This window comes from Oncorhynchus mykiss, chromosome 5 (genome assembly GCF_057628025.1).
Source record: "Oncorhynchus mykiss isolate SJ-2025 chromosome 5, ASM5762802v1, whole genome shotgun sequence".
In the NCBI taxonomy this organism is placed as follows: Eukaryota; Metazoa; Chordata; class Actinopteri; order Salmoniformes; family Salmonidae; genus Oncorhynchus; species Oncorhynchus mykiss.
In genome coordinates, this window is record NC_143026.1 from 59,849,440 (window position 1) to 59,873,778 (window position 24,339).

General features: G+C 42.5%; 1 protein-coding gene across 4 annotated transcripts in view; it reads left to right on the forward strand.

The window, feature by feature from the left end:
* Positions 1-24,339, forward strand: part of LOC110524143 (3',5'-cyclic-AMP phosphodiesterase 4C) — a 165,835-nt gene that overhangs the window by 69,915 nt on the left and 71,581 nt on the right. For 2 of the 4 annotated variants that reach the window (XM_090235358.1, XM_090235360.1), the window contains exon 1: positions 16,704-20,893. The exons of the other annotated variants lie outside the window; for them this stretch is intronic. In XM_090235358.1, coding sequence (XP_090091484.1) covers positions 20,808-20,893 — 86 coding nt within the window. In that variant the 5' untranslated portion in view covers positions 16,704-20,807. Of the gene's footprint in view, positions 1-16,703; positions 20,894-24,339 lie in introns of those variants that run through there. 4 annotated transcript variants of the gene reach the window in all.

Genomic DNA, 24,339 nt, shown 5'->3' on the forward strand with positions numbered 1-24,339 from the left:
GTCCCACAGACTGCCAGATAGTGAAGCGTGATTCATCACTCCAGAGAACACGTTTCCACTGCTCCAGAGTCTAATGTCTGCAAGCTTTACACCACTCCAGCCGCCGCTTGGCATTGCGCATGGTGATTTTTGGCTTGTGTTCGACTGCTCGGCCATGGAAACCCATTTCATGAAGCTCCCGACAAACAGTTCTTGTTCTGACGTTGCTTCAGAGGACAGACAATTTTCACTTGCTACACGCTTCAGCACTCTGGTCCTGTTCTGTGACCTTGTGTGGCCTACCACTTTGTGGCAGAGCCGTTGTTGCTCCTAGAAATTTCCACTTCACAATAACAATACTTACAGTTTAGTGGGTCAGCTCTAGCAGGGCAGACATTTGAAGAACTGACTTGTTGGAAAGGTGGCATCCTATGATGGTGCCATGTTGAAAGTCACTGAGCTCTTCAGTTAGGCCATTATACTGCCAATGTTTGTCTATGGAGATTGCATGCCTGTGTGCTCGATTTTAGACACCTGTCAGTTTGGCTGAAATAGCCGAATCCACTAATTTGAAGGGGTGTCCACATACGTTTGGACTGTGTAGTGTATGTTCAGGAGTAAGCATGTACTTAACAAGTCACATAATAAGTGACATGGACTCACTTTGTGTGCATTAATGGTGTTTAACATATTTTTTTAATGACTATCTCATCTCTGTACCCCACACTTACAATTATCTGTAGGTCCGTCAGTCAACCACAAAGACCAGGGAGGTTTTCCGGAGTTCCTTTGTCCAGTGTCTGTGCTCTTTTGCCCATCTTAATCTTTTTTTTTTTATTGGCCGGTCTGAGATATGGCTTTTTCTTTGCAACTCTGCATAGCATCCAGCATCCCGGAGTCACTTCTTCACTGTTGATGTTGAAACCGTTGTTTTGTGGGTACTATTTAATGAAGCTGCCAGTTGAGGACTTGTGAGACGTCTGTTTCTCAAACTAGACACTAATGTACTTGTCCTCTTGCTCAGTTGTGCACCAGGGCCTCCCACTCCTAGTTCTATTCTGGTTAGAGACAGTTTGCGCTGTTCTGTAAAGGGAGTAGTACACAGCATTGTACGAGATTTTCAGTTTCTTGGCAATTTCTCGCATGGAATAACCTTCATTTCTCAGAACAAGAATAGACTGACAAGTTTCAGAAGAAAGTCTTTGTTTCTGGCCATTTTGAGCCTGTAATCGAACCCACAAATGCTGATGCTCCAGATACTCAACTAGTCTAAAGAAGGCCAGTTTTATTGCTTCTTGAACCAGCACAACAGTTTTCAGCTTTCAGTTTTAGCTGTGCTGACATAATTGCAAAATAGTTCTCTAATGATCAATTAGCCTTTTAAAATTATAAACTTGGATTAGCTAACGCAACGTGCTATTGGAACACAGGAGTGATGGTTGCTGATAATGGGCCTCTGTACGCCTATGTAGATAATCCATAAAAATTAACTATGTCTACACTGTATTTCTGATCAGTTTGATGTTATTTTAAATGGACAAAAAATGAGCTTTTCTTTCAAAAACATGGACATTTCTAAGTGACCCCGAACTTTTGAATGATAGTGTAAATGAGATGTTACTGCAAGCATTTCTAAAAATATGTTTTTACTTTGTCATTATGGGTTATTGTGTGTAGATGGTTGAGATAATCCACTTTGAATTCAGGCTGTAACACAACAAAATGTGGAGTAAGTCAAGGGGTATGAATACTTTCTGAAGGCACTGTAATTGGTCTTTAAAAAAATCGAAACACTTGTGCGGTTTTCCTCCACATGGAGACACATCTTAGGGGGCTAATGTACTGTAATTGGACTGTCAAAAATCAAATCACTCTGAAGGTTATCCTCCCCTTGGAGTCTTTATTGAAACCGCGTATGTGTGTAAGCCAGTGAGTTTGTGTGAAACATTGTGTGTTTAGAACTGTGTGGGCTGCTATGCGTATGTCAGCATGGGTGTGTGGGTTTGAAACTCTGGGTTTGAAACTGTGTGTGGTATGTTGTGTTTGTGCAACAGTAAAGGGTGGCAGTTAAGTGACTTAGCATTGAAATGAATAGTTTAACGCACTTTCAGAGGTCAGTAATTTAGTGGACATAAGCTCTGGTACAGTCCTCTGCATTCCTGGTGACTCAAAATAACCAAACAGCTGATAAATCCTTATTATCCTATTGGGAATCAGTCCTAGAAGGCTGTACAGCCCTCACAACCAAATAGGGCACTATGTACTGTCCTCAAAGTGCAATAGAGAAAGTCAATCTAATCTTAAAGGGATTCTTCGGGATTTTGGCAATGAGGACATATCTACTTCCCCAGAGTCAGATTATGTCATAGATACCATTTGTATGTCTCTGCAGCCAGTATGAATGAAGTTAGAGGCAGTTTCGTGAGCCAATGTTAACTAGTGTAGCACAATTACTAGAATACTAGCAGTAACCATATTCCAGTCATTGCGCTAACGCTAGTTAGCAACTTCCTTCAAACTGCACGCAGATTATTATTATTTTTTACATTTATTTTATATTTTAGCCCCCGTCCCCACAGAAGGCCTTTTGCCTTTTGGTCAGGCCGTCATTGTAAATGAGAATTTGTTCTTAACTGACTTAAATAAAGGTTCAATAAAAAATAGAGACATAAAACTGGTATCCACGAGTTCATTTGACTCTGGGGAAGTAGGTAAAGGGACAAATTCATTGCCAAAATGCTGAAGTATCCCTCTAAGCTGTTAATACTTGGTCATCCAATTGCATTTGCTACATTCTATTCATGCATATTGGATACACAACACACCATGATGGCCGCTAGCATTATTGATTCTTGCTTACATATGAATGAACACAGTACTCAATTTAATGGATTACCTCGTCCATAGTACCACCTTTAAAGAAATAATGGAAAAAACTATTACAGTGGTGTTATGCCATTGTGATATAGTATTTACCCGACTACCATCAGAGGAGTTCAAATCCATACAGATCTGGGACCAGGCTATTGGAAGTCCCACATACTCTTTTTGGTGCTCTGTCCCTCGCATACATCTGCAATATTCAACAGTTCTAAAGTTGGCCTGTTGCGTGGGTCTGGTGTCTGTCCTTAATTCCTCACAGACGCACAGTATTTGTTTAGTTGTGATCCTAGAACACTCAACCCTGCCTTGTGAGTGTTCCGGGCCGGAATGTGTTGACCGTAACGGCCCTGTGCGCGGAGAGGGGTGGGGGCCCTGTAGCGGGGCTGGGAAAACTCAGAGTGCACCATCTGCTGGTTGCATTTGGCAAATGTTCACACAGCAGCTGTGTGTGGATAAGTGAGCTCATTCCAGTACGTTGACCCCCTGACCCGCATGCATTAGATCAGCCCTGTCTAGGGGGCCAGCCTGAGACGGACCACAAAACTGTAGTAAGGCCACCTCATCACTTTCATGTTTCATAGATATTGACAACGAAGAGAAGAGCATTGAGTTGCAAATGACTGCAATATCTTCACTACAACCCTGTCCACATATAGTATGAGTAGGTGATAGAGAGAGCTTATGACAATGAGAGTTGTTTTTTGATTTTACCAGATGTTGTCATAGCATTAGCAATACAGACGGACATTGTTGGCAGGCTCAAATAATTATTTACTGTACTATTAAATCTTAAATCTCTCAAATTCCAGTAATTCAGATTTAAGATACTTTTCAAATATAGTATAAAAAGACTTTGGAAATGTGTACTTTTTAATTTAAATAATTGCATAAAATAGGATCACAATTTGTTTGACTAAAGAAAGATGATTAAATTCAGCCTTCTACATTCCTTTTCAGACTGAGCTTTCAGGAGTATTTTAGTCTAAGGGCCGTATTTGGATAGGTCTGATGCTGGCTTATGAGTTGTAGATACAGTACTGTAAGCATCAGGACAAACTCAAATTTCAGTTTTTCCCTTAGCATATTCAGCCAATTATAGCCTGCTTTTTCCTGACCCTCTTTATAAAAGCATGTTATTCTTTCTAGGTAGCACAGAATGTGTTATTTTTACTTTGTAATATAAAAGTCGTATTGTTCCTCATCTACCCTCCATATTACCTAAGTTACAAGATATTGGTTAGAATGGGTGGGCACATGTTTTGGCCTCAGGGCCACACATATTTGCATGTCAAATCAATTTGCAGGCCAGACAAGGGTATTTTTCCCACCGCTGGGTTAGAACCATCACACAGAGACGCATACAAAGCACTCCCTCGCCCTCCATTTGGCAAATCTGACCATAATTCTATCCTCCTGATTCCTGCTTCCAAAAAGAGGTCAGATGAAGCAGATGCTAAGCTACAGGAATGTTTTGCTGCCACAGACTGGAATATGTTCCCGGAATACTTCCGTTGGCATTGAGGAGCACACCACATTAGTCATTGGCTTCATCAATAAGTGCATCGATGACATCGTCCCGACAGTGACCGTACGTACATACACCAACCAGAAGCCATGGATTACAGGCAGCATCCGCACTGTGCTAACGGCTAGAGCTGCTGCTTTCAAGGAGCTGGACTCTAACCAGGAAGCTTATAAGAAATCCCGCTATGCCCTCCAACGAACCATCATACAGACAAACCGTCAATACAGGACTAAGATCGAGTCGTACTACACCGGCTCTGACATTCGTCGTATTCGGCAGGGCTTGCTAACCATTACAGACTACAAAGGGAAGCACAGCCGAGAGCTGCACAGTGACACGTGCCTACCAGACGAGCTAAACTACTTCTGTGCTCGCTTCGAGGCAAATAACACTGAAACATGCATGAGGGCACTAGCTGTTCCGGAAGACTGTGTGATCACGCTCAACATTCACAAGGCCGCAGAGCCAGACGGATTATCAAGACGTGTACTCCGAGTATGCGCTGACCAACTTGCAAGTGTCTTCCCTGACCTTTTCAACCTCTCCCTGTCTGAGTCTCTAATACCAACATGTTTTAAGCAGACCACCATAGTCCCTGTGCCCAAGAACACTAAGGTAACCTGCCTAAATGACTACCGACCCGTAGCACTCACGTCTGTAGCCATGAAGTGCTTTGAAAAGCTGGTCATGGCTCACATCAACACAATCATCCCATAAATCCTAGACCCACTCTAATTTGCATACTGCCCCAACAGATCCACAGATGATGCCATCTCTATTGCACTCCAAAATGCCCTTTCCCATCTGGACAAAAGGAACACCTATGTGAGATTGGTATTCATTGACTACAGCTCAGCGTTCAACACCATAGTGCCCTCAAAGCTCATCAATAAGCTAAGGACCCAGGGGCTAAACACCTCCCTCTGCAACTGGATCCTGGACTTCCTGACGGGCCACCCCCAGGTGATAAGGGTAGGTAACAAACACATCCTCAACACAGGGTCCCTTCAGGGGTGCGTGCTCAGTTCCCTCCTGTTCTCGCTGTTCACTCATGACTGCACGGCCAGGCAGGTCTCCAAAACCATCATTAAATTTGCAGATGACACAACAGTGGTAGGCCTGATCACCAACAATGACGAGACAGCCTATAAGGAGCAACAACCTCTCTCTCAACATGATCAAGTCAAAGGAGATGATTGTGGACTACAGAAAAAAAGAGGACCAAGCACGCCCCCATTCTCATCGATGGGGCTGCAGTGGAGCAGGTTGAGAGCTTCAAGTTCCTTGCCGTCCACATCACCAACAAACTAACGTGGTCCAAGCACACCAAGACAGTTGTGAAGAGGGCACAAAAAACCTATTCCCTCTCAGGAGACTGAAAAGATTTGGCATGGGTCCTCAGATCCTCAAAAGGTTCTACAGCTGTGCCATTGAGAGCATCTTGACTGATTGCATCACTGCCTGGTATGGAAACTGCTCGGCCTCCGACCGCAAGGCACTACAGAGGGTAGTGTGATCGGCCCAGTACACCACTGGGGCCAAGCTTCCTGGCATCCATGACCTCTATTCCAGGCTGTGTCAGAGGAAGGCCCTAAAAATTGTTAAAGACTCCAGTGACCCTAGTTATAGACTGTTCTCTCTGCTACCGCACTACAAGCGGTACCGGATCGCCAAGTCTGGGTTTAAGAGGCTTCTAAACAACTTTTACCCCCCCAAGCCTTAAGATTCCTTTACATCTAGTCAAATGGCTATCCAGACTATTTGCAGATCCCCCCTCCCCCTCACTCCCTCTTTACACCACTGCTACTCTCTGTTGTCATCTATGCGTAGTCACTTCAATAACTCTACCTACATGTGCATAATTCCTCAACTAACCGGTTCCTCCGCACATTGCCTCTGTATTGGTACCCCTCTGTATATAGTCTCGCTGTTGTTATTTTACTGCGGCTCTTTTATTAATTGTTACTTTTATCTCTTATTCTTATCCGTATTTTTTTTAAACTGCATTGTTGGTTAGGGGCTCATATGTAAGCATTTCACTGTCGTATTCTGCGATTGTGACTAATAACATTTGATTTGATTATATGCTTAATTTAGAGTTATTTATGTAACTTTAGTTGTGATACAAACATTGGGCTATGTGTTTTGATTTTTAATACATTTTAAGGCATTTTTGCTCAGGTTGTACACTTCATCAGTCTCTCATTCACAATTTGACAAGCACTTGATAATGCCTCGAATTTCCCGGCGGCATCCGCTTTGTGTGGCCATAATGCCCACTAAAAAAAACATGCCTTTTGCGTCCAGTGGGCTGAATATAAGAATTATAATTCCCTTCTCCCAGTTGGATGCTCTGAAGCACCTCTCACTCACATGGCTCTCCGTCACCTGATCAGGTCTTTCTCACAGGCTACAAGTGAAGACTCCCAAGTGGGCTCCCGAGTGGCACTGCATCTCAGTTCTCAACGTCTTTAACCAATTCTGAGGTGCATATTGAAGATGTTGGAAGAACTATCCACATTTACTTTTCGTCAGCCAACAAAATGAGTAGGCCTAACGAACAGCAAAAGCACTAGCATTCTATCCCCCGTAGTACAACAGTTGACCTATTCTGTGCGAGAAATAAATATTCCAAACATACATTTAAGCAATGATCCTGACGCAACAGATGAGAACGTTCTGCTTAAAATGTTGATACACTATTAGGCTATTTCTTCACGAGCCCATGGCAGTAGGCTATAAGCGCGAATGTTCCATTAGCAGGAAAACACCATTCTCAAAAGTGACCACAAATGCCATTATGCATGTAATGCTTTTATCATAAAAGTACATTTTTATAGTGAAAATGATATAACCCCAAACATGAAACGCACGCGATGCATATGTATGCCAGTTAGGCTCTACACCCGTTCTAAAGCAGATTAATGTGCTTAATTTTAAGAAGTTATTTGGCCACTTTAGTTGTGATACAAACGTTGGGCTTCAGTATATGTTTTGATTTTTAATACATTCTAAGACTGCATGATGCGACTCTAATGATGAATTGAAAAAAGTTGCATGAAAGGCATGTGCTCTGCTTTGTTTTTTTCCCAGGCTGTACCCACTTGATCAGTCCCCCATTCACAATTTCACAAGCACTTGATAATGCCTTTAATGCCCAGCAGCAAATATATCATTCACAAGTGATAGGCTAATATTGTCACCATCAGACTATTCCTGATTGAATCTTGTTTTTACATATATTAAATAATATATGTGTGAAATGTGTTGATTTTAAATGGACCATTATCATGCACCTGTCTCAAAAAAGGAGCAGAGGAAAAAATACATGTTGTCTATGCACTTAAATTGTGAATGGAGGACACTATTCCCGTGGTTAAATGTCATGCCATCCTGTTGTAAAAGAGAAGCAATGTGCTTAATATTAGGAAAGTTGAGAAATAAATATAGTAGGCCTAGCCTATAGAAAGCTGATTGGATCCCTCTCTTTTTAATAGAGGCCATCACTCTGTTTTCTCACGCAATTGCATAGCCTAAAGAAATGTTGTGCAACATGAGCTCATGGGCTCTCATGAGGTGTTTGATTAGATTTTCGATTACATTTGCATTGATGTCAGAGTAATTAGAGGGACAATAGAGTGTTGAGTACCAGGCAGTTAGCACGTTTGGTAGGCTACTAATGACCATCAGCAGCATCAGAGCTTGGAGAAGCCTAGTTACCGTGACTAAGTGGTCACGTGGAAATTGACTGCCATCATGACTCCAGTGTGGCGGTAATATGGTCACTGTAACAGCCCTACGCCTGGCACCTACAACTATACCCTGTTCAAAGGCACTCAAATCTCACACGTACACAATCTATGTCTCAATTGTCTCAAAGCTTAAAAATCCTTCTTTAACGCCGCCCCTTCATCAACACTAGTTTAAGTGGATTTAACAAGTGACATCAATAAGGGGTTTCACCTGGATTCACTTGGTCATTCTGGGGGTGCTTGGCCTATCCACAGGGGTACTCGAGAAGACTGATGAGACCATAGGCCTAATGGTAAAATGCACATGAGGTGGTATTTCAGGGTTACTCCGGGCAGAGCAAAATTCAGTTGATGGTAGAGTAAGCAAAAAAGGTTGGGAACCACTGGTCTATGTCATGGAAAGAGCAGGTGGTGTTAATGTTTTGTGTTCTCAGTGTATATAGTGTTACAGAGGAAATTGCCTAGCCCTTGTGCAGCTGGTTTCTAGAGACCTTGTGTGGAGTAGATGAGGAATGGGTCACTGGCCACCCACTGGGTCAAAAGAGGACACAAGATGGTGTATTTTTTCCATCATCCACCAACCCCATGGGAGAAGGCAGAAACTCCATTTGAGACACAAGCTCATGATCGCTTGTGCTCCTCTACAAACTTTATCTTCCTCTCTCATTTTTTATGGTCGGAAGATGTAACTTTGCATAAGCCTTGCATAAGCCTTGCACAAGCATAATGAAGAACCAAACAGGCCTTGTCAGCTAAGACCTGTTCCTGAGTTTGTTGAGGGAGAGTGAAAATGTGGCTCTGACTGGTTAATGTTTACAGGCCGATTGACTGAAAAAGGAAATAATTTTAAAGTAACCCCCCCCCCCCGGCTAACTATCCCGTGACGCGCTAACCCCCTTTTTAACTCCAGCCGGCCGTTTTCAGGCAAGAGGAGGGAAAAGTTTTCAGCACCATGTAAACCTCATTCCGAAGGCATATAAGGGAACAAGTTAACTTAACCTCTACTACTCTAGATGATTCATCATGGGTGAATAAAACTTTATTTAAAAACTGATTGGAGTTTTTACAGGAACTTGAAAAAGTATTACAGTAATGAAACACATTTTTGTTTGTATGTGATAAATATTATACTTTAACGTAAACTTCAACTAGTGTACAATTTTTATGATTTATGGACAAACTACAGCAACATATTTTGTGTTTTATTCAAATACGTTAGATGACCTGAGACTCATTTCAATAATGAGAATTTGGGGTGAAATGTGCAAGATTCAGGCGAGCATTTGAGAGTTTCAAGTTCCTTGGTGTCCACATAACCAACAAACTATCATGGTCCAAACACACCAAGACATTCGTGAAGAGGGCACGACAACACCTTTCCCCCCTCAGGAGACTGGAAAGATTTGGTGTTGGTCCCTAGATCCTCAAAAAGTTCTACAGCTGCACCATCGAGAGCATCCTGACCGGTTACATCACTGCCTGGTATGGCAGCTGCTCGGCATTTGACCATAAGGTGCTACAGAGGATAGTGCATATGACCCAGTACATCACTGGGGTCAAGCTTGAATATTTTTTTTATTTTTTATTTTACCTTTTTTAACTAGGCAAGCCAGTTATGAACAAATTCTTATTTGCAATGACGGCCTACCCCAGCCAAATCCTAACCCGGACGATGCTGTGCCAATTGTGCACCGACCTATGGGACTCCCAATCACGGCCGGTTGTGATACAGCCTGGAATCAAACCAGGGTCTGTAGTGACTCCTTTAGCACTGAGATGCAGTGCCTTAGACCGCTGCGCCACAGCTTCCTGCCCTTCCTGCCATCCAGGTCCTATATACTAGGCAGTGTCAGAGGAAAGCCCCAAAAATGGTCAAAGACTCCAGTCACCCAAGTCATAGACTCTTCTCTCTTCAACCGCACGGCAAGTGGTACGGGAGTGCCAAGTCTAGGACCAAAAGGCTCCTTAACAGCTTCTACCCCCAAGCCATAAGACTGCTGAATAATTAATCAAATGGCCACCTGGACTATTTACATTGCACCCCCTATTTGTTTTTACACGGCTGCTACTCGCTGTTTATTATCTAGACATAGTCACTTTACCACCACCTACAAATTACCTCCACTAACCTGTAACCCTGCACATTGAATACCCCCTGTAAATAGCCTCGTTATTGTTATTTTGTGTTACTTTTTATTACTTTAGTTTATTTGGTAAGAAAATATTTATGTCTTTCTTGATCTGTGTTGTTGGTTAAGGTCTTGTAAGTAAGCATTTCACGGTAAGGTTTACTACACCTGTTGTATTCTGAGCATGTGACAAATAAAGTTTGATATGATTTAATGTATTTAATAAGACACTTTGCCAAAAAACTAGACATCTTCGTTATCAATGATAGGTCATTTTTGCAGATGCATCATGCTTTTACAACTCAATTTGCTCCAGACATGTTTAAAACTGGTTTATTAAGAATCACCCGTATCCCCATGGGAGTATGAGTGAGGCACTCTGGGTTGGTACCTCGCTGTTGGAAGGGCCCTCCTCTGGACCCAGCTCATCAAACTGAAGCCACGCTCCACTAGGGGTTCACCCTGCGGCTCCCCCAGGATGTCCCCCAGGGACTCACCCTCCAACTCTCCGCTCCTCTTCCGCAAGCTCAAACCGCAGCATCACCCTGCCTAGGCACTTCACCTTGTCTCACACACCCAGTTAACGATACAATCCTTTTTACATGACGATACGTGACAATGAGAAACTTTACGATGCAATGCTTTATGATACAACAGTTGTCCACAGTCAGAGCTGTCTTTCCCAAATGGTGGTTTGATTCCTTGCTGGGTGAAGACTTGATTGTTGCATGAAAGATTTGTTCTGTTGGATGGTGTTTTTAGATGGTTCACAGCGCAAACCATGCAGCCTCTTGTTTATCTGCACTTCTTTGTATTATGCCTGATAATTACCCCTTGAAGGCATTTTGGGGTGGCAGGTATAGCTTAGTGTTTCGAGCATTGGGCCAGTAACCGAAAGTTTGCTAGATCGAATCCCTGAGCTGACAAGGTAAAAATCTGTAATTCTGCCCCTGAACAAGACAGTTAACCCACTGTTCCTAGGCTGTCATTGTAAATAAGAATTTGTTCTTAACTGACTTGCCTAGCTAAATAAAGGTTCAATAAAAAATGTAAATAAAATTAAGATGCCAGATAGTTACAGCTTTGAATTCCCTATGCGATGCCAAGGAAGTCAATTGAGGAGCTCATAGGTAATGTAATAGGGCTTTTTTTTGGAGCCGTCATACTGCTAGCGCTTGCTGTTCCGCATCATGTAGTTGTCATGGGGTCTGCTTGCTAACGCAGCCTCCTGGCCAAGTCTAAAGGTAACTCCTGAGTCAAAATCATGGGTTAATGTCTCTTGTGTCGGCATCTCAATGAAGCCTTTTGTTCGCGGTGTGGCAGACAAGCCTCTCGTCTTCTGCCTCAGGTGTTCAGTACTGTTCAGCAGGCCAACCATAGGTCAGCACTGTGCTATGTGTCTGATGTACCGATGTCTTATCTACTTACCATCCTGGCAAAACAAAAGAAGAGACATCTCTTCACATGAGGGTGTTTTTTAATCTGTGTCTATTATTGGTCTACTTTGATGCTACCCGTGATTTCTCTGTGATGTCAGCACATGTGGAATGTCACTGGCCAAATCATACTAACTCTACAAGAGCTATAAAAGTAGCTCAGGAAGAACTTCATAGATTTCCAAGCGCTATGGATGGCCACAGTGATCCAAAGCTAGATTTCCCAAAACAATTAGCAGTCTTTTCTGGCTTTTGGTGGCGTCAAAGATTAATTTTTGATGGCCAGGGTCATAACCTGCAGAGGAAACTTGATGAAGCAAATAAAGTGAGCCAAACCCTCTAAAACCTCTCTTTACACAACATGCTATACCAATTCCCCTCAACTGATAATTTTTTCTGTACAAATGGATTGAGAAACTCTTATCTGCTTCTACAGTGCCTTGCGAAAGTATTCGGCCCCCTTGAACTTTGCGACCCTTTGCCACATTTCAGGCTTCAAACAAAAAGATATAAACTGTATTTTTTTTGTGAAGAATCAACAACAAGTGGGACACAATCATGAAGTGGAACGACATTTATTGGATATTTCAAACTTTTTTAACAAATCAAAAACTGAAAAATTGGGCGTGCAAAATTATTTAGCCCCTTTACTTTCAGTGCAGCAAACTCTCTCCAGAAGTTTAGTGAGGATCTCTGAATGATCCAATGTTGACCTAAATGACTAATGATGATAAATACAATCCACCTGTGTGTAATCAAGTCTCCGTATAAATGCACCTGCACTGTGATAGTCTCAGAGGTCCGTTAAAAGCGCAGAGAGCATCATGAAGAACAAGGAACACACCAGGCGAGATACTGTTGTGAAGAAGTTTAAAGCCGGATTTGGATACAAAAAGATTTCCCAAGCTTTAAACATCCCAAGGAGCACTGTGCAAGCGATAATATTGAAATGGAAGGAGTATCAGACCACTGCAAATCTACCAAGACCTGGCCGTCCCTCTAAACTTTCAGCTCATACAAGGAGAAGACTGATCAGAGATGCAGCCAAGAGGCCCATGGTCACTCTGGATGAACTGCAAAGATCTACAGCTGAGGTGGGAGACTCTGTCCATAGGACAACAATCAGTCGTATATTGCACAAATCTGGCCTTTATGGAAGAGTGGCAAGAAGAAAGCCATTTCTTAAAGATATCCATAAAAAGTGTTGTTTAAAGTTTGCCACAAGCCACCTGGGAGACACACCAAACATGTGGAAGAAGGTGCTCTGGTCAGATGAAACCAAAATTGAACTTTTTGGCAACAATGCAAGACGTTATGTTTGGCGTAAAAGCAACACAGCTCATCACCCTGAACACACCATCCCCACTGTCAAACATGGTGGTGGCAGCATCATGGTTTGGGCCTGCTTTTCTTCAGCAGGGACAGGGAATATGGTTAAAATTGATGGGAAGATGGATGGAGCCAAATACAGGACCATTCTGGAAGAAAACCTGATGGAGTCTGCAAAAGACCTGAGACTGGGACGGAGATTTGTCTTCCAACAAGACAATGATCCAAAACATAAAGCAAAATCTACAATGGAATGGTTCAAAAATAAACATATCCAGGTGTTAGAATGGCCAAGTCAAAGTCCAGACCTGAATCCAATCGAGAATCTGTGGAAAGAACTGAAAACTGCTGTTCACAAATGCTCTCCATCCAACCTCACTGAGCTCGAGCTGTTTTGCAAGGAGGAATGGGAAAAAAAATCAGTCTCTCGATGTGCAAAACTGATAGAGACATACCCCAAGCGACTTACAGCTGTAATCGCAGCAAAAGGTGGCGCTACAAAGTATTAACTTAAGGGGGCTGAATAATTTTGCACGCCCAATATTTTTTTTTAAAAATTATTATTCTTTTTTTTTATCCAATAAATGTCGTTCCACTTCATGATTGTGTCCCACTTGTTGTTGATTCTTCACAAAAAAATACAGTTTTATATCTTTATGTTTGAAGCCTGAAATGTGGCAAAAGGTCGCAAAGTTCAAGGGGGGCGAATACTTTCGCAAGGCACTGTAGTTCTTGAGTTTCTTTAAAGTGACTCATGAACTGTCTACTTTTTTGGCATTTTTAATTACTGTATGTTTTTACAATCACTGTTGGCAAATACTTTGTTTGTGCAGTATGTATCATAGATTTCAGTTGAATTTCAGAATTTAGAGTCACCCGAGAACGTTCACATCTGTATTTGGGAGGTTTCTCACATTCTTCTCTGCAGATCCTTTCAAACTCTGTCAGGTTGGATGGGTAGTGTTGCTGCACAGCTATTTTCAGGTCTTTTTAGAGATGTTCAAGTTTGGGCTCTCACTGGGCTACTCAAGGACATTCAGAGACTTGTTCTGAAGCCACTCTTGCATTGTAATGGCTGTGTGCTGGGGGTCGTTGTCCTGTTGGAAGGTGAACCTTCGCCCCAGTCTGAGGTCCTGAGCGCTCTGGAGCAGGTTTTCATCAAGGATCTCTCTGTACTTTGCTCCAGTCATCTTTGCCTCGATCCTGACAAGTCTCCCAATCCTTGCCGCTGAAAAACATCCGCATTATGCTGCTATCACTATGCTTCACCGAAGGGATGGTGCCACGTTTCCTCCAGATGTGACGTATGGCATTCAGGTCAAAGTGTTCAATCTTGTTTTCATCAGACCAGAGAATCTTGTTTTTCATGGTCCAAGAGTCTTTAGGTGCTTTTGGGCAAACTCCAAGCGGGCTTTCATGTGCCTTTTACTGAGGAGTGGCTTCCGTCTGGCCACACTACAATAAAGGCCTGATTGGTGGAGTGCTGCAGAGGTGGTTGTCCTTCTGGAAGGTTCTCCCATCTCCACAGAGGAACTCTAGAGCTCTGTCAGAGTCACCATCGAGTTCTTGGTCACCTCCCTGACCAAGGCCCTTCTCCCCCGATTGCTCAGTTTGGCCGGGCAGCCAGCTCTAGGAAGATTCTTGATGGTTCCAAACTTCTTCCATTTAAGAATGATGGAGGCCACTGTGTTCTTGGGGACCTTAAATGCTACCAACATTCTTTGGTACTCTTCCCCTGATTTGTGCCTCAACACAATCCTGTCTCTGAGCTATAAGGACAATTCCTTTGACCTCATGGTTTGGTTTTTGCTGTGACATGTACTGTCAACTGTTGTGTGCCTTTCCAAATCATGCCCAAACAATTGAATTTACCACAGGTGGACTCCAATCAAGTTGTAGAAACATCTCAAGAATGTTCAATTGAAACAGGATGCACCTGAGCTCAAATTCGAGTATCATAGCAAAGTGTCTGAATACTTATGTAAATAAAGTATTTCTGTTTTTTATTTTGAATACATTTGCTAAAATAAATAAAAATCTTTCACTTTGTTGTAATGGGGTATTGTGTTTATATTGCTGAGGATTAAAAAAAAAATCAATTTTAGAATAAGGCTGTAACGTAACAACATTTGTAAAAAGTCAAGGGGTCTGAATACTTTCCGAATGCACTGTAAATGCAACAATTTCAAAGATTTTGCTGAGTTACAATTCATATAAGTTCATATAAGGAAATCAGTCAATTTAAATAAATAAATTAGGCCCTAATCTATGGAGTTCACATAACTGGGCAGGGACACAGCCATGATGATCCCGCAGGTGAAGAAGCCGGATGTGGAGGTCCTGGGCTGGCGTGGTTACACGTAGTCTGCGGTTGTGAGGCCGGTTGGACGTACTGTCAAATTCTCTAAAACGACGTTGGTGGCGGCTTATGGTAGAGAAATTAACATTAAATTATCTGGCAACAGCTCTGGTGGACATTCCCGCAGTCAGCATGCCAATTGCACCCTCCCTCAAAACCTCAGACCTCTGTGCCATTGTGTTGTGTGACAAAACTGCATATTTTAGAGTGGCCTTTTATTGTCCCCAGCACAAGGTGCACCTGTGTAATGATAATGCTGTTTAATCAGCTTCTTGATATGCCACATCTGGATAAAGGATAAAATGCTCACTAACAGGTATGTAAAGAATAAATACAATAATGTTCTTGTGCATATGGAACATTTCTGGGATCTTTTATTTCAGCTCATGAAACATGGGACCAACACTTTACATGTTGCGTTTATATTTTTGTTCACTGTATATATGAACTTGAGACAACGTCCGAGATGGCCGACCGTTGTTTTCAACATAATCTACTCACGTTCGCATACGCCGTTTCATGGCGGTTGGCATCTGCTTTACAGATCCGAGAACGGCAGTGCACCAGCACTCAGTGCGCACTGGAAGCAGGGCGAGCAGCAACGACGTCATCACGTCATCCAGAAACATGACAGACAGTGGAGTGATATAAATGTTAACATATTCTGTGTCTGTGAGTGATGAAGAAAAAAAAGTGTCCCTGAGACAATTACTTGAAAAATTCTATGGATATTTTCAACACAAAGGTGATAACGAAAGTGTCTTGTTAGGATTTTTAAAATTGGACTTCTCTATGTGGGCTGTCTATGGGAATTGTCCTTTTGGGCTCGACTTCAGCTAAACTGCTGTTCCGAAAGTGTCCTCTGAGCACAGTGAAAAGCGTGATTCCAGAGCGGAACCCTGGTCCCCTGGCTTTTTAGCATGAAATTGTTAAAAGCAACAGCCAATGTAAAATGGAATGATCTATGCTTCTTTGCCCATTATGATTCACAGATGGGCCAGGATTAATTAACACCGGAGTTTAGGTTGATTACACAGAGGGGCGTACTGGGCCATCATCACAGATGAGAATCCTCATGCAGTTTCCTCACTTGCTCTTCTCTTTATCTACTTTGGACCCTATTCGTTCCAACCAAGTAAAAACAGTGTTCTCCAAAAACATCCTCCAAAACAATGTTTACCTTGGATACTTGGATAGCAGTTTGAATTGTTTTAGGGTTTAATGTATAACCCCTTTGACAATGCTGACAATCCCTAGTTTGTGTATTAGAGAGAGTAGCCTTTTGTGCGGGTCTTCAAGCCACAAGGTTAGGAAAAATTACAACATTTGTGCGTCAGGAAACTTGGCATTAAGCAGATGATGATACACGCAAGAAAGCTAACGGCTGGAATCAATTAACTCGTTTTAACATCACAGAAAATAGATTATACCTCTGGCAGTGCATGGAGTGTGTACTGTGAGGCCTTGCAGAAGATAAACACAAATGGGAACCGTCATAAGGTATGTGTTGGCAGCCGAGAGCTTTCAGCGATTGCCTTTCAAGAGAAAATGCTTCAGATAAGCTGCATTTGTCCAGAGCTCTTTAGATTCTCTTCCTGTACCGGCCAGACATTCACCAGACAGAGCATGCAGTGTTTACATAATAGGGCTGATTAATGCTGCAGTTATGATGGCATCCTTTGTATCTAACATACTTTTCATACAGAACAGTATTCTTCTATGCCATTTTATGTGACTTAAATCTGTGTAATGATGACTTCTTAATTCCTGCAGAAGAGGCTCTTTTTTACTCTGTAGGCCTACACCTTTTCTACTGGATTGTCGCACCCTGTGAACAGTTTTACAGATGTTACTCATATTCATTCTGTTTGCTATCACACTCACAGCTTCCAAACGCTACACACACCTTGCACTTGCTGTGACAGGCACTGATGTCCCTGCCAGGCCTAGCAAAAGGACAGAACACACACTCACACACTTTTTGGGTGGCAGGCACATGCTCTTACATATATAGATGTACGAAATAGTATTTGAAACCAGGTCTGTGTCTAGCCCCATGCCACGTCCATGGTTCCATCTGGTCTCCTGGTTTAATATCTGGCCTCCCATGTTCTCTTTGGCAGCAGCTCCACCCTACAGACCTCCCCATCCTCTTCTCCTCTCTCTCCCCCTCTGACTGTTTCCCCGCTGTAGCCGATTAACAGATTGAATAGCGTGTTTGGTGTGTTTCATGCTTTAATGAGGCTGTCTGACGGGGGCCTGATGGCCTAAGGGGTCTGTTCTGCCCTGTTCTGACTCAGGGCCATACAGAGGATGGTACACACTCTGACACACTCCAGGGCTCAATCCCAATACCCCCCGCTTAGCCCTCCCCTTTTGTTTTCGAGTGTCTCTCGTGGGGGTAGGCACTCGGAAACAGAGCAACTAGTGGTAGGGAGAGCTAAATTAGACCTAGGGAATGGGACATCACCACATCACAGGAGCCTTGTGTTTTTCTCAATGCCTGTACTGGCAACAGTCCTTATATTTCAATGTTTCCCCTAGTTTAATTTAGCAGCGACGGGCAGCTCTGGGGGAGGATACATTTTCGGGATGGTAAAACGTTTTCAGTGTAAACATAAACGACTCAAACCAGATATAAAGTATGTAGAAAAGATAATGGCGCTGTGTATTGTTTTAAAAAGATCTTTGAGAACTAACAAGCACCAAAATAAAAACTTGACCGTCGGTGAGAATCCAAAATTCAAAAAATGCCTCATGCAACAAATAAGCACCATATGCGCAACCAATGAGAACATCAGAACAACAATGTACCCAGCCTTTGGTTGTGGTTCAATGTGGATTAGTACTGCAGCAGGACTTTCATTCCGTAGCAGTTTGAAATGTAACTGTCACATTTCCTTCACTCAGTCATTACCAGTGGAAGTAGCTAGAACAATTAAACCTGCGGTTCTAAACTAATATTTATACCAAACGGTTTAGGGTCCATGCACAGATCGGCTACATAGCTACACATCCATAGCATACAGGTATTTTTATCCTCAGCTATACAATTACAATAAAATAGTTAGCTGCTGCTACATTACCTGCGTTGGCAAATATCTTCAATCTCTAACCTTACGCTACTACAATAAAGACCAATGATTGATCCCTGCATCATCTCTGCCCAATAATTAAACAGATAGATAAAATAATAGTTACTTGGATATCTGTTTATTTACCATGGACATGCACTACATACTGTAAACATTGCGGCAGAGTTGAATATTACTGTAGCTTATTTCCAAAAAGAAAACGTCCCAAACGACACAATCGACTAGAGATGTTCTTGCAGGGACACGTAGTGTGGGAAGGCCAATTCAAATTAAACCAAACATTCCCTGCTGAACATTTTAACGACCCAGCTCATTAGAGGTGAGATCTCACTCCTTATCCCGCAATCACCTGCACATAGGTAAAGGAGACTGTCGTTAGATAGAAGTTCCAGATCAAACACATTTATTTAACACTGTTAGGTGTGTGTGTGTGGTGTCTAGGAAAGTGGTGAGGTGAGGGAGCAGGTTGTGTTGTAGCTGACAGAGGTTGTGCATAGTACAATCCAGGGTGGATGGTTATTACCGTGCTCTTTTAATGAGTACCTGCAGGTGGTGTGATTATGAGTTTTCCTGAGATTGCCTGTTCTATGAAACCTGGAGAGCTACTGGGTGTGCAGGCTTTTATTCCAGCCCTGGCATGTCTGTGGCACAGTGCAAAAAAAGTGTCAGTGTCATCTACAGGTACATCAAATGTGTTATGTAATTATATTGGTGGACTCACTTTGTGCAAGAGTGACATTGCATAGTGTGTGTTGTGGATAGCAGTTTCCTGGAGTCTTCAACTGCAGGGCTTGAAATAATTTTTGTAATGTACATTTTTGTAATTTATCCGACACACTTATCCAGAGTGACTTACAGTAGCAATAAGGGTTAAATGCCTTGCTGCTCAAGGGCACGGCAACAGTTTTTTCACCTAATCGGCTCGTGATTTCGAAACCATTCACCTTTTGATTACCGTCCCAACGCTTTAACTGCTGGGCTAACTGCTGGGCTAACTGCTGGGCTAACTGCTGGGCTAACTGCTGGGCTAACTGCTGGGCTAACTGCTGGGCTAACTGCTGTCCAGTGATGTTTTTATCTCTGTTTTTATCACTGACCACAGACTGCGTGTACTTTTCCTGTGTGCATGTTTCTGTGTGTGTTTCTGTGCGCAGGTTTGTGCGTGTGCTGTGCTAGACCCTAGACCCCAGGAACTACATCTGAGTGCCCCCTCACTACCCCTTATTCGTGGAAGCTAACAATACACAATGTCATTGTTTAGCTTAAGGGGGAACGAAGGGCGTGCCACATTGGGAGGCATGTCGATCCCACGTGTCGGCCTGTGCTAGGTTAGGGCTGCCAGGCACCAGAGAGACCCAGTAGCAAAGAAACCCACAGACAAGTCCAGACGTACAAAGATAATCTATGGCAACTCGATCAGAATGCATCAGAAAACCTTTAAACTGTTTTTTTTTTTTCTATTCAGAATAAAATAATTATCCATGCACTTGGGAATATGGTAGGTATAACTCTCATATCTTTTTAACTTGACCGTTTGCTTCTGGCATACTTATCTGAAGTCTTCGGTTCTCCTTTCCTCGGAAGATGCCAACGCTTCCTCAATTTCATCAAGTTCCTCCTTAACTGAAGGCTTGTATTTGCAGGCTGTTTCACTTTTACTGTAGATATCCTAAAAAAATATCTAAACAGTTGTGGGGGCTTGGATGGGCCCTGGGTGCAGCCCCCACAGCCAGAACCTCTGGGGACAGCGCAAGCTCTCCCACACTGCGGAGAGAGGTCAACGCTCGCTCTGCCCTCCGCGCTCAAACCTCATTCCCTTCTCCCTCACATTGGTTACTGTATCATGCAGGATTTCCCCTTTCTATAGAGACAGACAGAGAGTCTGAGAGAGACACTGTGAGAAACTTTGTGTTTAAGAACCGGTCTCTCTGAATTTTGGACGACAGAAGAGACGGAATCCTAATACAGCAAATCTAGAAAGCTATCTGGAGCACTGAATACCACTGGTCTTGTTGAGACCTGCGTATCCTACAGCACTTGGGACTAGTACATTTTCAGCCTCTCCCCTTCTCCTGATCTACAGTTACCCCAGTATCCCCAGCATACCTGTGATCGGGGGACACCCACCCACCGCTCCCTGAGTCTCCCCAGGCGGTAGCAGCATGTGGTGGGTACAGCCCCGGCTGGAGAACCCTTCGGAGAGGATGAGCTCCACCTGAGCTCCAGCTCGTCTCCCAGCTGTTGTTGTGGGTGTGTAGCCTCTTTTTCTTTGTTAGCCTAGCAAGTCATAGACTTATAGCAGCCAAAAGCTTGACCCACAATGAACAAAGATCACCGATTCCCCAGGAAGGGGAGCCAGTTCAGCTATGGCCCCAACAGCCACGGTCGAAGACACTCCTGCTTAGGGTATGTATGTAGAACTGGATCTTGTGTGGGGGTATGTGAGTATCTTGACTGTTTTATTCCGTTTTTGTTTTTTTGCAGTCAGTTCAACCTCATACCATACAGTTGTGGTTTCAGACTGTATTTCAAGTGTTGTATTTTTCTGGTTCATGTACAACGCAGTGGCTGTACAGTAACAGGACGTCAGAGCTCTGGCTCTGGCTCTGCCTTCGCAGAGCTGTATGTGTTTTGATTGACAGCCGTTCTGATCTTGAGCACCGTGCAAGACAAGAAGTTGCCACCATTCCTCCCGCTAATTGGGCAACTTTTGCAAGTATTTTGTTGTCTGAGTGATAGAAATACTGTAAATTAAAGCTGCAATATGTAACTTTTTGGGTGGCCTGACCAAATTCACACAGAAATGTGTGTTGTAGATGTGTCATTCTCATTGAAAGCAACTCTAAGTAGTGGTAGACCAGTTCTATGTGCGCTATTTCTATGCTTCCCGTTCTTGTGTTTGGTTTTTGCGTCTTTTACTTTTGGGATTGTTTTGGTTATCAAAAATATATTTCACAGCGGTTTAGATGGTACCGTGATTCTCTACACTATACTCGCTTGTTTGGTCATAAACTGAAATTAGGCCAACTTTTAGAATTTTTGCCAGGACATGGAGTGATTTCTGTATAGTGCATCTTTAAGAGGACTCTATATATTTTGAAAGATGAGACGTTGAGGATTATAATAAATAGCACTTTGATGTCCTACAAGCAATCCAAATGTGCAGTTTTCTATGTCATGTACAGTGTCAATGTTTATGATCACTATGTTCAATGTTCAGCTACAAGGTTACATGGCGTCATACCCTGAGTTGTTCTGAATGTTTGTCTATTGTCTATTCTAATTTTCCACGACACGCACCTGAATGCACTCATGACTCCTTTATATGCGTACAAAAATAATGATCTCTTTCCCTGAATTGCATTGTGAAATCCTAACACTGTAATATTGTATTTGATAACAGGCTTTCAAATGATACCCACCTGACCCAGATTGTGATTTATAATGTACTTTTTGGATTGCGTAAACAACAACAGTAATTTTGTGATGGGGGATGCAGGGTTGTGTTCCATACAAAACAACTACAAGTGTGCTTGCTCTAGTTCCCCAATGGCACAGCTACAGTAGGAGAGCTCAAAAAAAAACTTATAGTTGAACACTCTTCTTTGAGTCATGAAAGTGCATTGAAATGACTTAGGAACTGTGCACACTTTGGAGAGGTGTGTGGGCAATTGGAGACACCAGTTAGTCCTCTCACTCAAACTGTAATTTCTTTGTCTTATGTTGCACCTAACCCACATTTTCCAGGGATATTTTGTTATCATGTTTCTAAATGTATCCAGATAATTTTAGAGTTTGTTATTAACAAATATAGTGAATGTTAAATGCACATAAAATCAACAGTGGATTGAGTCTTTCCCATAATCTCCAAACTGTTCCCTTCTAATTGCTACCATGGTTATGCATACTCTAAGAATGTTTTTAATTTAGACCTATCCATATATATGTCAATTCCCACGAGTGTAAAGGGTTAAGAGGAAGCAAGTAGAAAGAAAAATAGCAAAACATTTTCTATTTCTCAAACACAAAATCACACTTTCGCCAAGTGACTTCCTGTTTTTTGTGGTTAACAAAAGCCCAAAACACACAGCACAGGTACTCACACGCACCAATGGACATAGTAACAATAATCGACTACCCAATGGTAACCAAAGGACACATATATACAAATACAATCAGTGGGAATAGGGGACAGGTGTGCGTAATGAAAGTTCCGTGACAGTACCCCCCCCTGACGCACTATCAGCGCAACGACACCGATCTCGAGGACAATCACAGGAACGCAGTGCGGATCGATCAGGACCCGATGCAGCTGCCAAAGTTACGTCGTCGGACAGGCCAGTTGAAGTTGCTGAAGTTGCGGCGGCGCTGGACGGACCAGTCACAGCGTCCTTAGACGGGCCATTCCTGCTGTCTCCCTCAATGGTCGATTATTCTGTCACGTTGGTATGAAGAGATTCGGTAGGAAGGTAGGCCTTGAAATAGATCCACATGTATACCTCCAATTGACTCAAATTATGTCAATTAGCCTATCAGAAGCTTCTAAAGCCATGACATAATTTTCTGGAATTTTCCAAGCTGTTTAAAGGCACAGTCAATTTCGTGTATGGTAACTTCTGACCCACTGGAATTGTGATACAGTGAATTATAAGTGAAATATTCTCTCTGTAGACAATTGTTGGAAAAATTACTTGTCATGCACAAAGTAGATGTCCTAACCGACTTACCAAAACTCTAGTTTGTTAACAAGAAATTTGTGGAGTAGTTGAAAAACGAGTTTTAATGACTCCAACCTAAGTGTATGTAAACGTCTGACTTCAACTGTACAAATACAGTCAGTCGGAATGGGGGACAGGTGTGCGTAATGAAAGTTCCGGAGGGATCCGTAACAGCAAGTTTGAATTTTGTGAAGTTAGTGTGGTAGACGGGGAAAAATGATTATTAACGATCAATAATGACAAACCTCCTGGCATTGACAACTTAGATGGAAAGCTAATGAGGATGGTGGCTGACTCTATAGCCACTCCTATCTGTCATTTTTAATCTGAACCTAGAGGAAAGACTTTGTCCTCAGGCCTGGAGGAAAGACAATGTAATTCCGCTAACCAAGAGTGGTAAAGCGGCCTTTAATGGTTCTAACAGCAGAACTATAAGCTTGCTGCCAGGTCTTAGCAAATTGTTGAAAAAAATGTGTTTGAATGTGTTTGACCAAATGTGTTTGACCAAATACAATGCTATTTCTCTGTAAACAAATTAACAACAGACTTTCAGCATGCATACTTTCAGACTTTCAGCATGTACTGCACTAACACAAATGACTGATGGTTGGTTGAAAGAAATTGATAATAAAAAGATTGTGGGAGCTGTACTGTTAGATTTCAGTGCAGCCTTTGATATTATTGACCATAACCTCTTGTTGAAAAATCCTATGGCTTTTCAACCTCTTCAATATCGTGGATTCAGAGCTATCTCTCTAATAGAACTCAAAGGATTTTCTTTAATGGAAGTGTCTCTAATGTCAAACATGTAAAGTGTGGTGTACCGCAGGGCAGCTCTCTAGGCCCTCTACTCTTTTCTATTTTTACCAATGACCTGCCACTAGCATTCAACAAAGCATGTGTGTCCATGTATGCTGATGATTCAACCATATACGCATCAGCAACCATAGCTAATGAAGTCACTGAAACCCTTAACAAAGAGTTTGAGTCTGTTTTGGAATGGGTGGCCAGTAATAAACTGGTCCTGGACATCTCTAAAACTAAGAGCATTGTATTTGGTACATATAATTCCTTAAGTGCTAGACCTCAGAGGAATCTGGTAATGAATGGTGTGGTTGTTGAACAAGTTGAGGA